Below are 18627 nucleotides of genomic sequence, written 5' to 3' on the forward strand. Positions count from 1 at the left end.
GCTCTCCGCATACTCTGTGTGCTCCGAGTCTGGTCACTAGTGCGCCTCTCTCTGCTCTCCGCATACTCTGTGTGCTCTGAGTCTGGTAACTAGTGTGCCTCTCTCAGCCCTCCTCATACTCTGTGTGCTCCGAGTCTGGTCACCAGTGTGCCTCTCTCTCGGCCCTCCTCATACTCTGTGTGCTCTGAGTCTGGTAACTAGTGTACTTCTCTCGGCTCTCCTCATACTCTGTGTGCTCTGAGTCTGGTCACTAGTGTGCCTCTCTCTGCTCTCCTCATACTCTGTGCCCTCCGAGTCTGGTCACTAGTGTGCCTCTCTCTGCTCTCCTCATACTCTGTGCCATCCGAGTCTGGTCACTAGTGTGCCTCTCTCTGCCCTCCTCATACTCTGTGCCCTCCGAGTCTGATCACTAGTGTGCCTCCTTTGGCTCCCTCCTCATACTCTGTGTGCTCTGAGTCTGGTCACTAGTGTGCCTCTCTCGGCTCCCGCCTCGTACTCTGTGTGCTCTGAGTCTGGTCACTAGTGTGCCTCTCTCGGCTCCCTTCTCATACTCTGTGTGCTCTGAGTCTGGTCACTAGTGTGCTTCTCTCAGCTGCCCTCCGCATACTCTGTGTGCTCTGAGTCTGGTCACTAGTGTGCCCCTCTCAGCTCCCTCCGCATACTCTGTGTGCTCTGAGTCTGGTCACTAGTGTGCCTCTCTCGGCTCCCTCCTCATACTCTGTGTGCTCTGAGTCTGGTCACTAGTGTGCCTCTCACGGCTCTCCTCATACTCTGTGTACTCTGAGTCTGGTCACTAGTGTGCTTCTCTCGGCTCTCCTCATACTCTGTGTGCTCTGAGTCTGGTCACTAGTGTGCCTCTCTCAGCTGCCCTCCGCATACTCTGTGTGCTCTGAGTCTGGTCACTAGTGTGCCCCTCTCAGCTCCCTCCGCATACTCTGTGTGCTCCGAGTCTGGTCACTAGTGTGCCTCTCTCTCTGCCCTCCTCATACTCTGTGTGCTCTGAGTCTGGTCACTAGTGTGCCTCTCTCGGCTGCCTTCCTCATTCTCTGTGTGCTCCGAGTCTGGTCACTAGTGTGCCTCTTTCTGCCCTCCTCATACTCTGCGTGCTCTGAGTCTGGTCACTAGTGTGCCTCTCTGGCCTCCCTCCTCATACTCTGTGTGCTCTGAGTCTGGTCACTAGTGTGCCTCTCTCGGCTGCCCTCCTCATACTCTGCGTGCTCTGAGTCTGGTCACTAGTGTGCCTCTCTCGGCTCCCGCCTCATACTCTGCGTGCTCTGAGTCTGGTCACTAGTGTGCCTCTCTCTGCTCCCTCCTCATACTCTGTGTGCTCTGAGTCTGGTCACTAGTGTGCTTCTCTCTGCCCTCCTCATACTCTGTGTGCTCCGAGTCTGGTCACTAGTGTGCCTCTCTCGGCTCCCTCCGCATACTCTGTGTGCTCTGAGTCTGGTCACTAGTGTGCCTCTCACGGCTCTCCTCATACTCTGTGTGCTCTGAGTCTGGTCACTAGTGTGCCTCTCTCGGCCCTCCTCATACTCTGTGTGCTCTGAGTCTGGTCACTAGTGTGCCTCTCTCTGATCCCTCCCTCATACTCTGTGTGCTCTGAGTCTGGTCACTAGTGTGCCTCTCTCTGCCCTCTTCATACTCTGTGTGCTCTGAGTCTGGTCACTAGTGTGCCTCTCACGGCTCTCCTCATACTCTGTGTGCTCTGAGTCTGGTCACTAGTGTGCCTCTCTCTGCCCTCTTCATACTCTGTGTGCTCTGAGTCTGGTCACTAGTGTGCTTCTCTCGGCTCTCCTCATACTTTGTGCCCTCCGAGTCTGGTCACTAGCGTGCCTCTCTCTGCCCTCCGCATACTCTGCGTGCTCCGAGTCTGGTCACTAGTGTGCCTCTCTTGGCTGCCCTCCTCATACTCTGTGCCCTCCGAGTCTGGTCACTAGCGTGCCTCTCTCTGCCCTCCTCATACTCTGTGCCCTCCGAGTCTGGTCACTAGTGTGCCTCTCTCTGCCCTCTTCATACTCTGTGTGCTCTGAGTCTGGTCACTAGTGTGCTTCTCTCGGCTCTCCTCATACTTTGTGCCCTCCGAGTCTGGTCACTAGCGTGCCTCTCTCTGCCCTCCTCATACTCTGTGTGCTCCGAGTCTGGTCACTAGTGTGCCTCTCTTGGCTGCCCTCCGCATACTCTGCGTGCTCTGAGTCTGGTCACTAGTGTACCTCTCTCGGGTGCCCTCCTCATACTCTGTGTGCTCCGAGTCTGGTCACTAGTGTGCCTCTCACGGCTCCCTCCGCATACTCTGTGTGCTCTGAGTCTGGTCACTAGTGTGCCTCTCACGGCTCTCCTCATACTCTGTGTGCTCTGAGTCTGGTCACTAGTGTGCCTCTCTCTGCCCTCTTCATACTCTGTGTGCTCTGAGTCTGGTCACTAGTGTGCCTCTCACGGCTCTCCTCATACTCTGTGTGCTCTGAGTCTGGTCACTAGTGTGCCTCTCTCTGCCCTCTTCATACTCTGTGTGCTCTGAGTCTGGTCACTAGTGTGCTTCTCTTGGCTCTCCTCATACTCTGTGCCCTCCGAGTCTGGTCACTAGCGTGCCTCTCTCTGCCCTCCGCATACTCTGCGTGCTCCGAGTCTGGTCACTAGTGTGCCTCTCTTGGCTACCCTCCTCATACTCTGTGCCCTCCGAGTCTGGTCACTAGCGTGACTCTCTCTGCCCTCCTCATACTCTGCGTGCTCCGAGTCTGGTCACTAGTGTGCCTCTCTTGGCTGCCCTCCGCATACTCTGCGTGCTCTGAGTCTGGTCACTAGTGTACCTCTCTCGGGTGCCCTCCGCATACTCTGTGCGGTCCGAGTCTGGTCACTAGTGCCCCACTCTCGGCTGCCCTAAGCACACTCTGTGTGCTCCGAGTCTGGCCAATAGTCTGCCTCTCTCGGCTGCCTTCCTCATTCTCTGTGTGCTCTGAGTCTGGTCACTAGTGTGCCTCTCTCGGCTCCCGCCTCATACTCTGTGTGCTCCGAGTCTGGTCACTAGTGTGCCTCTCTTGGCTGCCCTCCGCATACTCTGCGTGCTCTGAGTCTGGTCACTAGTGTACCTCTCTCGGGTGCCCTCCGCATACTCTGTGCGGTCCGAGTCTGGTCACTAGTGCCCCACTCTCGGCTGCCCTAAGCACACTCTGTGTGCTCCGAGTCTGGCCAATAGTCTGCCTCTCTCGGCTGCCTTCCTCATTCTCTGTGTGCTCTGAGTCTGGTCACTAGTGTGCCTCTCTCGGCTCCCTCCACATACTCTGTGTGCTCTGAGTCTGGTCACTAGTGTGCCTCTCTCGGCTGCCCTAAGCACACTCTGTGCGGTCCGAGTCTGGTCACTAGTGCCCCACTCTCGGCTGCTCTCCTCATACTCTGCGTGCTCTGAGTCTGGTCACTAGTGTGACTCTCTCGGTTGCCCTCCGCATACTCTGTGCGGTCCGAGTCTGGTCACTAGTGCCCCACTCTCGGCTGCTCTCCTCATACTCTGCGTGCTCTGAGTCTGGTCACTAGTGTGACTCTCTCGGTTGCCCTCCGCAATCTCTGTGTGCTCTGAGTCTGGTCACTAGTATTGTATTGTATTGTAATTGCATTTATATAGCACCTACTACCCCTGACGAGGTGTTGAAGCGCTTTTTCGGCGAGTAACACGCTACTCCGAGACCCATAGAGGATTAGTGTTGAATTAGTATAGTGAAACATGCAAGTAAATTTTAAGTGGTGGATAGGTTAGTCAGTTATTTGAATTTGGAATGATAGCAGAAGGATAGAGGAGGAAAAAGGTTTGTATTTATATAGCGCTTGTTACCCCTGATGGGGTGTTGACGCATGCTATTCAGGAAGCCCCTAAAGGATTAGTGTTGAATTAATATGTTGAAATATGAAGTAATTTCAGTGGTGGATATTAGTCAGTTTTTTGGAGTGAGAAGGATAGCGGAGGGATAAAAGGGGAAGAAAGGTTTGCATTCATATAGCACTTGTTACCCCTGATGGGTGTTGAAGCGCTTTTCTGGCGAGTAGCACGCCACTCCGGAACCCATAAAGCATTAGTGGTGAATTAGTATAGTTGAATACGGAATTTGAGAAGTGAACATGTTAGTCTGTTCATTTTGATTGAAAGGGATAGTGGAGGGATAAAAGAGTGAAAGATGTTTTTTTGTTTTTTTTTTGTTTTTAGCAGCAGGAGGAGGCTTTTGGATGAGTAAAATGCGGTTGTGGAGGGGAGGAGTCAGAGGGAAGAGTTAAGAAAGGTTTGTTTTAGGGGATCGGTATAGTAAAAGAGGTGTCAGATGATGCAAGGAAGGTTAGAGTAGGAGAGAGTCTAGAAAGGGTTTTTTGGGGATCATAGTGGTATAGGGTTTGGAATGAATGAGAGTGGATGTAGAGGATATATTGATAGAAGTATAGGCTGAGGAATCGGGTAATGCATTGGAAATGCTAAATTAAAAGAAAGTGATAAATATATAGATCCATAAGTACCATAACTTTATGGATGTGGATGGTGTGGGCTGGGTATTGCTAAATGGGTTGATGGGCAGCATTTCTGGCCCTGGTCCCGTCCAGTCTTGAACAGGCTCAAACAGGCAACTTCCCTTGTCCTCTCTGCCCTTAGCCTTGAGGCCCGGGCCGAGACGCCCTAACCCTGGCCTTTTATAGCCCTAGTGATCAGGTGACCCCCTTCAGCCAATGGGAACCGTAGCCCTAACACTATCCAATCACAACAATAGCCCTAAAATCTCAAACCAATAGGGGACCAGGACCTTACAGCCAATTTTAGCCCTGGTCAAAGCACCAAATAAGTTCAAAAACCCTGATCTCTATGTCCAATAGAGGCCCTAGATCTACCAGTAGTCCCAATCCAAGACCAAGCAACCAATGGCACAGGAAGCCCTAGTCCCTACTGTAGGAGAGTAGGGTCTGCTATCCTATGGTCACCCCAAATTTTTGTTTTTTGCTTCACTGGTTTATGACGTAATGTGGCTGTGGGCCTGCTAATCAGAGCCACAGCCTGCTGTTCTCTCTCTAAATGATATGCCAATGCACTCTAGGTGCATTACGAATTTGATCTGGTTCACCTTATAGGCCCCTGTAACAGTGTACCCCAGGTACCCAGGGCATAGGTGCATCCAAGGCCTACCAGGGGCTGCAGCATGTATTGTGCCACCCCTGGCCCGGCCTCCACATTTGACACAACTGGCTGATCAATCAGCTGGGGTACGTTGGTGTAATCACCTCTTACTTAGATATAGTATACCTATATCTAAACCTATCTGGACACATGTTAACCTATAAGCCACTCCTATGGAAGGCCTCGACAATCCTGGAGGCAGAGTGCTTGGTTTCATGTGAGATGGTGCTCTGGCACGAGCTGAGCCCATCTGCAGCTGTCAGGAACAACTCTCTTAGCTGTTCCGGGATATTGCCATACCATATACTCTTAAGTGCATTATAATCCTCACGGTTATTTGCTAACTTTGGTTTGGCTTTATCAAAACATGTCGAGTAAGGTGTCATACGAACTGGGATACTACCCCCTTGCCAATTCTGGCGACGGGGGTAGCATTCCACCCTTCTAGAGGGACACGACATGTACATAACCTGAACCCCGGTTAAAGTTAACTCGAGCCTCAGCATCACAAAATGGACGCTGCCACCACAGACACAAGTCTGACCTCCTGCTCTTGGGAGTCCTTCCAGCGAGGGAGGCTTGGACAAAAGGTTCCTGCTTTGGGAGTTGCGAGCACCACCACAGACAGGATTTTGTGTATTGGGTAGGATAGGGCTGAATAGAATGAGACATGCCTGGGGCACACAAGGTGTCCCCGTGCATAAGCCAGTCCAAACCGGTGCTGGGGCTTTCCAGCCCCAGTCCTGGCGCGGAGCTGGACAAAGGAAAGGGGGTGTAACCGCCCCCCTTCCAGGTCCCACCCAGAGGAGGGACCTAGCAGGTGATCCAGCCCCCAGATTGAGAATAAGAGTAGGAGCTGTGTCCCAAGACTTCAGATCATCCTGAACTCGACTTGAAACTAAGAAGAAAACTGGACTTCGACATTCTGCTGCACAGAAGACTGAGAGCATCTCCCTTGTGGCCAGGGAGTGACCACCCTGTGAATACAGGCACCATCCAGCAACTCGACGTCTGATTTGCCGCCGCCTCCTGCCGGAGCCCGAGCCCAGAGCCCGACGAAACTCAGACTCTCAGACATCTCAGAGCCCGATCCACAGTCCCTGAAAAGAAGAGACTCGTGGAGGCACCGAGAGAGGTGGGACCGGCCATCTTGAAAGACCCACAAGAAGCTGACTGCGCAGCATCCGAGGCACCCTCGATGCTGTGCTTTTGGGTTTGAGAAGCCCCACCACTGAGCAGCATCTGCACCAAAGATCAGCCCCCCAGCATCTCCACGATCTGCGTGGGACCCTTCTGCATTTTGCCACTCGACGCGCCATCCCGGTTACTAGTCTGTTGTCTAGTGGCCATCTTGGCAACGAAATCCAACATTTACACTGCTGGTCTGGTTGCTCCAGACTGACCCTCGCTCCTGTAAAAAGGAGCACCCCCTTTGACCTTGCTGGTCTGAGTGAGAAGCTTGCATCGTCTCCTGCGTGGCTTGCATTAGCCAAGGCCTGTTTGCTCCGATCAAGAAGCCGATACCGCCATCAGCTAGAGCCTTTGTGGGACAGCTCGTGACTAACGCCTGGATGTCCTCGACCTCTTCATGTCCACGTGGGCGCAGAGACAATCTTCACCTCTTCGCCTGTTTGCTCCCGACATCGCCTGGTTCCATCCTGGTTCCACGGTCGTCACTGGCTAGTGACTTTGAAGATTGTCCCCTCTGCTTTCAGGTCTTCGCCTCTTCAGATCCACCCTTGGATCCACCAGAACTCTCCACGACGGCCCGCCTGCAGCGTCTTCATTTATAGGCTCCATAGACCAGCGAGACGAAACCCGACACACTTTGAGACATATGCACCTTCTTCCTGTGGGTGATGTAAACCTGGCACTCCAGTGCCCCTGTGTAGCAATACACCTCTAGTGTCTATGTTCCATGTTGCTAGGTTCTAGGTCATCCGGAAGGTTCCCTTTTCACTAACTTTGTAACTTTTACGCACCATTGACTTTGCATTGGTGCATGCGTGTGCTTTAAGGGCTGCACCCGAGTCCCGCAGGCCTTTCCCGACTTCTTCACTGTTAGTCCCGAACAGCTCCAGCGATTCCCCAGGCCCTAGGCCTACTTCCTTTTCGATTCGTGGTACTTATACCACTATTTAGTATATGGTTTAGGTGGCCCCTAGGGCTCATCCATATTGTGCAACTTTTGTATATTTAAACTGTGTTTTGTTTTAACGCATTTGCTTCTGTGCTCATAAAGAGTATAGGGGATATTTTTAGTAAATAAATATATATATATTTTCAATATATATCTGTGTGGTGTCCTTTCATTTGGTATTCAAGGGGATTGTGTATGGTAAAACAGCTTGATTCACATGCCTTTCAGAGTTTAGCCTAAGACTGCTTTGTCCACGCTACTAGGATAGCTGGTCTATAAGGTTGACTTACAACCATTCATCATAAGGGTTGCTTGGCATGGTACAAGGTGATAACTAGAACTAGTGAGCATCATATACCAGCCCAACTTCTCACACCTACTGCCAATAGAAAGCCTAACCCTACTCTTAGTCCCACAACTAGTCCAGCAACAATCACACCAGAAGCCCTAATCGCTACTTCCAATTAAAGGTCTAGCCCTAGTCCCACCCTACTCCCAACAACCAATAACATAGGAAGCCCTAGTCCCTACTTCCAATAGAAATCCTAACCCTAGCCCTAGTCCCAACACTACATTGATTGAATCACAGACCCAGAAACCAATCAGAACCCTCAAATACCCAACCAATGAGGACACTAACCGTAATCCAATAGAAACACCAGATACAACCACCAATCAGTGTACACATGTACCAACCACTAGAAGACCTTATACGGTCCTACCGACCTCAGACAAGGTTTACTGGCCAGGGAGTTGGAAGCTGCTTATCCTGTTCAGCATCTCCTAGGAGACAGACAGGCTCAATCCACACTTTGGACGTCTGCAAGTAAAGGCCTCACTAAGTTGAAATCTAACAATACTGTTTGAATAAAACTTTACTCCCTCCCCTGGCCAAAAAACGAAGTGCACAGTCCCTAGTAAACACAGATTAAACAGCTCACAGAAGCACTCTCTAATGTAGAATATCTGTGTTGCTGAGGGGCATGGGGGGGGGGGGGAGGCAGGGGGGCTGATTTCACTGGTGACGGTTAAGTCCATAGCCAGTTGTTGCACACAAGTACTGTTTCCACCTGCCCGCACAGTTAGGGAGGCAATGCTGTGGCCATCGATAAATGTTACGAACATACGCGTTGATTTTCTGAGCACACTGAAAGCCATGCTTTTTCAAAAAGATATGGCCTTAATTTCAGCTAGAGAGACGTTTGATCTCCATGTTGCAAGGTCCTAGTAGAGATGCAGACACTACTCCACACTGACTTCCTGCTGAATTTTGGAAGCTAGTCCACTGTATCTTTTATATGTTTGATACAAAGGGAATAGTGCACTTTTTTAAATGGATCAGCTCTGGACTGGTTAGCACCTTTTAGAGATTTTTTGAGGTATACCATCTTTCATACACTACGTGTTCAGAAGCAGTTTTGGAGGGCCCCTGCTTGTCCTGCTACTTGTGGTGGGAATCCCGATTTACATTTTTCTGCTCCGCAATGGACGTCCCAGTTCAACCCGGAATGGAGACAGCACTGCTTGTGCTATGGTGCTGTGAGCGCATGGTACGAATGTCTGACATAATATCGACAGACAGAATATCGAAATACAAAAATATCGGAACAAAAATATCGACATCAAAAATATCGGAATCATATCTTCATAAAGGTAAGTACAAAAATATCGAAAAAATAATATCGTAGTACAAAAATATCGGAATTAAAAATATTGTTTTTTCAAATGTATTAATATAATGTAAAAATAATTGTAAAATACATATAATTTTACAAATATTAAATAAAAATATTACAACAAAATTAAAACTAATACATATACATTTAAAATAAATAAAACACTTAATAATTTAATGTAATTTTTTTTTTTTTAAGGTTATTAAATTGATTTAATGTAATTTTTTTTGTTTTTACCCTGTACGCCTGTACCCCAAAAACCCAAAACTGACCCTGAACCCTAAAAATATCCCTGTACCCCAAAAACACAAAACTGACCCTGAACCCTAAAAATACCCCTTTACCCAAAAACTGAAAACTGACCCTGAACCCTAAAAATACCCCTTTACCCAAAAACTGAAAACTGACCCTGAACCCTAAAAATACCCCTTTACCCAAGAACTGAAAACTGACCCTTATCCCTAAAAATACCCCTTTACCCAAAAACTGAAAACTGACCCTGAACCCTAAAAATACCCCTTTACCCAAAAACTGAAAACTGACCCTGAACCCTAAAAATACCCCTTTACCCAAGAACTGAAAACTGACCCTGAACCCTAAAAATACCCCTTTACCCAAAAACTGAAAACTGACCCAGAACCCTAAAAATACCCCTTTACCCAAAAACTGAAAACTGACCCTGAACCCTAAAAATACCCCTTTACCCAAAAACTGAAAACTGACCCTGAACCCTAAAAATACTCCTTTACCCAAAATTAATTAATATTATTTAATTACCAATTAATTATTAATTAACAATGACAATAAAGTAAATATATTAGCACATTAGCTGTAATTAATTTAATTTAATAATTAATATTATTTTTCCCAATTAATTAATTAAGAACAACAAAAAATTATATATAAAAAAATTACTATAATTAATGTAATTAACTAATTAATATTAATTAATTACCAACTGATTAATAATTAAAAATATGTACAAAATTATATTAATTAATTAACTAATTAATATAAATTAATTACCAATTAATTATTAATTAAAATATGTACAAACATATATTAATTAATTAATTATTATTAAATTACTTCCCACCCTATTCCCCTATAAACCCACAACCCGCTACAGTAGTAAAAGACAATATTTAATTAAATTACATTAAAAATAAATAATAAAACATAATAAATACAATATAATATACACTAAATTTATTTAAAAATTGATATTAGTAACATCGAAGTTATTTATTTCGATATTATTGACATCGATATTTAAAACTTCGATATTACGGATATCATACTAATATCGATATTAAGACTGTCGATATTACTTACCTTCGATATTTGTCCCATCGATATTTAAACTTCGATATTATTGTATATCGATATTTAAAACTCGATATTTTGTCTGTGTACCCATGGTACATTGCTCTGGCACATCTCAGCTTGCAGAACTAAATGAGCACTGGTTCTTGTCCTTCAGGCCTGTTTGGCTTTACTGTGTAAAACCTGCATTATACTGCCTGCTTTGCAGCCATTAATGCATATTGGATCTATGCCTAGGATCACAACTGGTTGCGCCAATGGACATAGATGTATTGAAGGACCCCTTAAAGGCCCATGGGTATAATTGTCCCCTGCGTATTTCATGGATGATGAATGCATTCTTCGTGCTACCCTGGGATGCTATGGCTCCTAGTAGAATGGACGCTGGCTCTACGATACGCTTACAGGATGCATTCCCTCCCTCAGCGGCTGCTGTGGAAACTGGATGGAATCACCTTTGCTCTTCACACCTGCTTCGATGTGCGCCTCTGGGAACATCGTCTGCGGTCTATAGAAACATCATTGCTGCGTCTACCACTCGGAACACCTAAGCAATTGGCTTTTCCGTGTGGTGGTAACCATTTGGCCTTTTTTTTTTTAAACAAAACGAAAATGGATCAACAGTTTTTGTTTTATTTCTCTAAGCACCGTGACTTTCTGAATACTTCAACTAATTATAATGACTTTATGAATATTTTAAGGGAAAGCTTGCTTTTAGATTCATTTTAAAGTGGTTGTAGCCCTTCTTTAGTTTGAGTTATGGCCTATTGGCTCTCCTATAGCTTTGATATGTATAATGACCCTTAGAATGAGGAGTATGTGTTATGTTCCTGGGTTCGGCCCATTTAGCGAAGCTGCTCATTTCATACATTGTCCTCTTTTTCACAATAACATTTCTACCATGACCTTTGGCACATATCTGCATACATGACAATGTTGGATTAGTTTCTCTGAAACTACTTTGTTTGCAGATGTAGCTTTGCACAATATTACCACGAGGCCTCGGACATCATGTACAAGGCCTCCTTAGGCACTATGCACAAATCCACGGGGCGACAGAGCTATCTACAGATCCACAACATAGCTAATCTACAACAAACATTGCAAGGCTGCTTTCTATTATAAATAAAGAGCATCCCAATAGATTAGCAGAGGAGGCACTTCAGCTGACACGGAGGCCCCTGCATGATGAGACTTCAACACGCAGCGGTCTGACATCTTGTGAGGGGTGTCCAGTTTTTGACCAAGACGGTGTCCTTCATTCTCTCCCGCCAGGTAATGGGTTGGATCATCCCTTGGGGAGATTCTTGGCTTTACACCTACACACAATCTAGCTACACTTAGAGTAGGGTTTGCATGGTAGGGGTACGCCTGATTGCTACCTTGTTTATATGCCTGCATTTATACACAGTTCTACCACCACGGTAGAGCTGTACCTACTATTTACTCATTTGGTGCCTGTAAACACTTTCATCTGCTTCCGTCTACTGATTATCGCAGCACATGTATGCAATACAAGAATAACGTTGGTTCAATAAATATATTGAAAATGTCCCACTGTGTATTCTGTATATTGTTCTGAGGGCAGGTACGAACGAGTGACTCAGCGAAAGGGTGCGGAACAGTTTCCATGATCCCAGAGGGGTCAGGGCTGTCCTGTTCAGTGGTGGTCAGACACCATTTGATCCCTGGTAAGGTTAGGGGGCTTAAGGTGGCACAGTGAGCTAGCTGGTCTCTAGGCCAACATACCCTGTGGGGAATCCCGGAATCAGTCTAGGCACTTCGCCCAAAGTTTATGTTGTCCAACAAATGTGCAGGTCCGACAGATTAGTGGGAACTACATGACAAAACGTATTGTGGGGCCAAAATATTGAGAACCGTAAGTTCAATGGGCTGAACTCAGCGGATGATTAGGAGTATAAAGCTGAATTCTCGAAGATATGATGCTGAAATTTTGCCATGAAGGGATTTGAAGACTAAATAGCCTGTTTTGAAGATGGACCTCTGAGTCAATGTATTTTTTTCTCAAGGGTTTGGTGTGGCAATGTCTAGACCGATGAAAGGAAAAAACAAGAAGTTCAAGGGGTCTGAGGGGGGTCTGAGATTAAAGACCTGACAACACCCTACCCCAATTGGACTAATAGAAAACACATAAGGGGTGCTAAGGTCAGTAGTGGCCTTGAATGTCTAACATGTACTTAAAGTATAGAGGTATAGACTGTAAAAGTTAGAGAGGAGAACAAACGTGAACCCATCAGCCCGCCCATTGGCGGCACTTTATCATCTGGGTTTAGGAAACACCAGCTTGGTGTCTACTAGGTGTCTCACCTTTGAAGATAATGTGAGTACAGCAACTAGTATATGATACACCAGTGATGGAAAGTAGGGTAATAGTGTCTGAAGGGCTGTGGGAAGTGAAAAAAAGTTGCAGTGTAGAAAGTGAATGTGCTATAGAAGGAGTGGTGAAATAAAATTGACTAGCATGGTGCCTAATAAACCTTTATTCAGACGGTCACCATGGTGCCAAGATTAAAAGCAGAGTGTAAATGGACGTAAGCATATATTACCATTTGTAGATGAATCAATCGGTCGACATGTTTCAGCCTAAGAAGGCTTTCTTCAGGACCTAATAAGACACTACTGCAACTGTGGTAGTAAGAATCAAAGTACATACCATGCCAGAGACATTAACCTACCAGTGGTAGGAGATGAAGTCATGGTATTCTGAAACCAACTGCTCCTGAAACAAAAAAACTGTGTATACACACAAACAAGTACACATGTTGTGAATACTCACAAACAATCAAATGTGGAAAAGGAGACATAGAGGACCACAGAGACAATGCTCTATTAATGTGAACTGATTAGTTAATTAATCACTCACCCGCACTTTGGCTAGGAGATGGCCTCACCTCGCCTGGCACTCGCTCAGGACAACGAGGCCCCGCTCTAGTAAGAAATAAAGAAAGGAAAAAAAACCAACAGAATGACTGATTTTGCTGGGAACCTATCTATTACTTTAACCACTTAGTGTTTAAAAGGCAAATGTCGCAGGACATTAGTATTCGCTGGCCAATACTTTGTCAAAAATTACTGGTAACAGTCTTGTTGTAAATTAATGGTTGGTTCTGTATGTAGACTCTCCATATCTTGAATAATTGGGCAAGAGAAGACTACACGTTGAATCTACTCGAGTTTACTCAATAAGTTCAATAAGCTTGAGTAAATTCAAACTGTAAAGCTTGAGAACAGCAATAAGAAGCATGCTAGTAAAGTCAGGAAAAAAGCAAGCATGCCAAGAACAGGCTATGTGCCAAGAGCTGTAGAACACTCACCTGTCCGTCGGTACCTCAAATCCCTTCTGAGTCGAGGGGAAGGTAACACGAGGGACAGGGAGAGCTGGTATGTGTTTAGCAACTACTGGGCGGCAACCATAGGGAAAAACGCACATCTTTTGGCATTTTTCAAACACGTTTGAGTTTAAATACATACACAATATGATATTGTGTTGCTATTCTTTTATGAGTATGCTTTCTGTAAACATATTTGAGATGTTTTATATTCTAGTCTAATAGACGAGTCCACATCGAGGGTCTGGCTTCCAGATTGGCTGATGAATCCAGCCAATCCAGACTGCCTGTGCGCGTCTTTGACCAACTAGCCCTCTGGATGCAACTTGCAGCCTTTTGGTGTATATCCAGCTCCGCGCCTGGCGCGCATCGACCTATGTTACGTGCCTATCTGTCTCCATAAATCTTTACGTTCATCCTAAATAAAGAGCTGAGCCCCGAGGGTACCTCCCAGCTGCGAACTCTTACAGTGGGTTCATCGCGGGCGATGAGGTTGTCTATATAGTGATACGGATTGTCTCACAGCGCAGTGCTGGCTCCCGGATTGGTTCACGATTTGACCAATCCACAACGCTCATACGCGGCCACACCCTATCAGCGGTCATGACGTTTGGTTAAGGCTTTTGCTTATACCGGCTCCGCGAGAGGCGTGTTTTTCAGTTTATAGGGCGGGGATAAGGCAACTGGGAGTTTACTATCTGGTCAGCCACAATAACATTTAACCAGCTCTCCCTGTCCGTCGTGTTACCTTCCCCTCGACTCAGAAGGGATTCGAGGTACCGACGGACAGGTGAGTGTTCTACAGCTCTTGGCGCATAGCCTGTTCTACAGCTCTTGGCGCATAGCCTGTTCTTGGCATGCTTGCTTTTTTCCTGACCTTACTAGCATGCTTCTTATTGCTGTTCTCAAGCTTTACAGTTTGAATTTACTCAAGCTTATTGAACTTATTGAGTAAACTCGAGTAGATTCAATGTGTAGTCTTCTCTTGCCCAATTATTCAAGATATGGAGAGTCTACATACAGAACCAACCATTAATTTACAACAAGACTGTTACCAGTAATTTTTGAAAAAGTATTGGCCAGCGAATACTAATGTCCTGCGACATTTGCCTTTTAAACACTAAGTGGTTAAAGTAATAGATAGGTTCCCAGCAAAATCAGTCATTCTGTTGGTGTTTTTTCCTTTCTTTATTCTTACTAGAGCGGGCCTCATTGTCCTGAGCGAGTGCCAGGCGAGGTGAGGCCATCTCCTAGCCAAAGTGCGGGTGAGTGATTAATTAACTAATCAGTTCACATTAATAGAGCATTGTCTCTGTGGTCCTCTATGTCTCATTTTCCACATTTGATTGTTTGTTAGTATTCACAACATGTGTACTTGTTTGTGTGTATACACTGTTTTTTTGTTTCAGGAGCAGTTGGTTTCAGAATACCATGACTTCATCTCCTACCACTGGTAGGTTAATGTCTCTGGCATGGTATGTACTTTGATTCTTACTACCACAGTTGCAGTAGTGTCTTATTAGGCCCTGAAGAAAGCCTTCTTAGGCTGAAACATGTCGACCGATTGATTCATCTACAAATGGTAATATATGCTTACGTCCATTTACACTCTGCTTTTAATCTTGGCACCATGGTGACCGTCTGAATAAAGGTTTATTAGGCACCATGCTAGTCAATTTTATTTCACCACTCCTTCTATAGCACATTCGCTTTCTACACTGCAACTTTTTTTCACTTCCCACAGCCCTTCAGACACTATTACCCTACTTTCCATCACTGGTGTACCATATACTAGTTGCTGTACTCATATTCTCTTCAAAGGTGAGACACCTAGTAGACACCAAGCTGGTGTTTCCTAAACCCAGATGATGAAGTGCCGCCAATGGGTGGGCTGATGGGTTCATGTTTGTTCTCCTCTCTAACTTTTACAGTCTAGACCGATGAAAGACCAGCCTAGCTGCTTGATTTTGCACTATTTTAGTCTGTGTGTTAGGCCAGAGGGGAGTCCCATGTCAAGAGCATTGGCCTACTCTAATCGAGACATAACTGAGGAGATCATAATTTGAATGATCGCTTCAGAGATGACGTTTCTTCTTATTTTAAGCACTTGTAGGAAGAAAGATGAGGTCCCTGCACCTATCCGAGGTTTCATAGATAAATCCTCTGAGGTGAGGGGGTGGAAACTCCATCTCAGGAGGCCAGAAGGAGGGGTTCCATTGGTGAAGTTTGTTCTTCGTACCAAAATATGAGCGAGTTTACCCCAGTTTGACCAAAAGGGACCAGGTAGTTTATACTTATCAAAAACGAAATTCCCTTCTGCGTCAAATTCTCTAGCTTTCAATAGTTTGCCTGGACCAGAATCTGCACTGAACCATTAAGTGTCATAACATGTCTATTTGAATAAGTATAGTTTATACCACTCAATGCAAAAATAGGCCCGCTTTTGATTGCACTTAATTTTAAAATACTTAACAAAATACCGACCACTCATTCATTAGAAAAGGCTGGGTTTACCATGCACCATCGCAAACACTTTGCCATTTGCAAATGTTCTGATGTTTGCAATGTGACTGAAATCTATAAAACAATTTCACACATTAATTTAAAAAAAATCATAAACACTAAAAGAGTTTGAGGTATCTGAAGTCATCAGACTACATTTACACAGGGCTGGCAGATATCACGCCGACTTCTATACCCAAAATAGTGAATACGATGCTACCCACCAGTCCTGAAGGTGAGCGGTTAATGGGGGACACCTTGGACTGCTGGTTAAGGAGACCAATGTAGGGCCTCCCTGGTCCCACCAGTCACCAAGGATGGCACTGGGCAACAGGATTGCAGTTGGAGGATGTCATAAATTAGGCAGCCTCAAAGAATGGCACAGTGGGCAACCTGGTGCACATATTACATTACCTGGCCCAAACTTCGCCAAGAAACGATGTGGAGACCTTCTGGAAGACCACCTGCCCCACGCCTACCCTTACAGTGCCCGTACCGTGGGCTCCTCCACTCCTGCCCCTCCAGTGGGCGCTCCCACTGCTGCCCCTATAGTGGGCGCTCCCATTCTTGGCCTTACAGTGGCTGCTCTTACTCCTGGCCTTACAGTGGGTGCTCTTACTCCTGGCCTTACAGTGGCCGCTCTAACTCCTGGCCTTACAGTGGCTGCTCTTACTCCTGGCCGTACAGTGGCTGCTCTTACTCCTGGCCGTACAGTGGCTGCTCTTACTCCTGGCCTTACAGTGGCTGCTCTTACTCCTGGCCTTACAGTGGCTGCTCTTATTCCTGGCCTTACAGTGGCCGCTCTTACTCCTGGCCTTACTGGCTGCTCTTACTCCTGGCCTTACAGTGGCTGCTCTTACTCCTGGCCGTAGAGTGGCTGCTCTTACTCCTGGCCTTACAGTGGCTGCTCTTACTCCTGGCCTTACAGTGGCTGCTCTTACTCCTGGCCTTACAGTGGCTGCTCTTACTCCTGCCCTTACAGTGGCCGCTCTTACTCCTGGCTTACAGTGGCTGCTCTAACTCCTGGCCTTACAGTGGCCGCTCTTACTCCTGGCCTTACAGTGGCTGCTCTTACTCCTGGCCGTACAGTGGCTGCTCTTACTTCTGGCCTTACAGTGGCTGCTCTTACTCCTGGCCTTACAGTGGCTGCTCTTACTCCTGGCCGTACAGTGGCCGCTCTTACTCCTGGCCTTACAGTGGCCGCTCTTACTCCTGGCCTTACAGTGGCTGCTCTTACTCCTGGCCTTACAGTGGCTGCTCTTACTCCTGGCCGTACAGTGGCTGCTCTTATTCCTGGCCTTACAGTGGCTGCTCTTACTCCTGGCCTTACAGTGGCTGCTCTTACTCCTGCCTTACAGTGGCTGCTCTTATTCCTGGCCTTACAGTGGCCGCTCTTACTCCTGGCCTTACAGTGGCTGCTCTTACTCCTGGACTTACAGTGGCCGCTCTTATTCCTGGCCGTACAGTGGCTGCTCTTACTCCTGGCCTTACAGTGGCTGCTCTTACCCCTGGCCTTACAGTAGCTGCTCTTACTCCTGGCCTTACAGTGGCCGCTCTTACTCCTGGCCTTACAGTGGCCGCTCTTACTCCTGGCCTTACAGTGGCCGCTCTTATTCCTGGCCGTACAGTGGCCGCTCTTAGTCCTGGCCTTACAGTGGCTGCTCTTACCCCTGGCCTTACAGTGGCTGCTCTTACTCCTGGCCTTACAGTGGCTGCTGTTACTCCTGGCCTTACAGTGGCTGCTCTTACCCCTGGCCTTACAGTGGCTGCTCTTACTCTTGGCCTTACAGTGGCTGCTCTTACTCCTGGCCTTACAGTGGCTGCTCTTACTCCTGGCTTTACAGTGGCTGCTCTTATTCCTGGCCTTACAGTGGCCGCTCTTACTCCTGGCCTTACAGTGGCCACTCTTACTCCTGGCCTTACAGTGGCCGCTCTTACTCGTGGCCTTACACTGGCTGCTCTTATTCCTGGCCTTACAGTGGCCGCTCTTACTCCTGGCCTTACAGTGGCCACTCTTACTCCTGGCCTTACAGTGGCTGCTCTTACTCCTGGCTTTACAGTGGCCGCTCTTACTCCTGGCCTTACAGTGGCCACTCTTACTCCTGGCCTTACAGTGGCTGCTCTTACTCCTGGCTTTACAGTGGCCGCTCTTACTCCTGCCTTACAGTGGCTGCTCTTACTCTTGGCCTTACAGTGGCTGCTCTTACTCCTGGCCTTACAGTGGCTGCTCTTATTCCTGGCCTTACAGTGGCTGCTCTTACTCCTGGCCTTACAGTGGCTGCTCTTACTCCTGCCTTACAGTGGCTGCTCTTACTCCTGGCCTTACAGTGGCTGCTCTTACTCCTGGGCTTACAGTGGCTGCTCTTACTCCTGCCTTACAGTGGCTGCTCTTACTCCTGGCCTTACAGTGGCCGCTCTTAGTCCTGGCCTTACAGTGGCTGCTCTTACTCCTGCCTTACAGTGGCTGCTCTTACTCCTGCCTTACAGTGGCTG

General features: G+C 47.0%; 1 protein-coding gene across 1 annotated transcript in view; it reads right to left on the reverse strand.

Annotated features, from left to right (window-relative positions):
• The window catches only part of LOC147678847 (uncharacterized), an 86602-nt gene extending 75822 nt beyond the window's left edge, over positions 1 to 10780 (reverse strand). The window contains exon 1 of the mRNA XM_086945760.1: positions 10688 to 10780. Within this exon, the coding sequence (XP_086801886.1) occupies positions 10688 to 10780 (93 nt within the window). The remainder of the gene's footprint in view (positions 1 to 10687) is intronic.
• Positions 10781 to 18627: the final 7847 nt, after the last annotated feature.

Source organism: Lissotriton vulgaris, chromosome 12 (genome assembly GCF_964263255.1).
Source record: "Lissotriton vulgaris chromosome 12, aLisVul1.2, whole genome shotgun sequence".
Taxonomy (NCBI): domain Eukaryota; kingdom Metazoa; phylum Chordata; class Amphibia; order Caudata; family Salamandridae; genus Lissotriton; species Lissotriton vulgaris.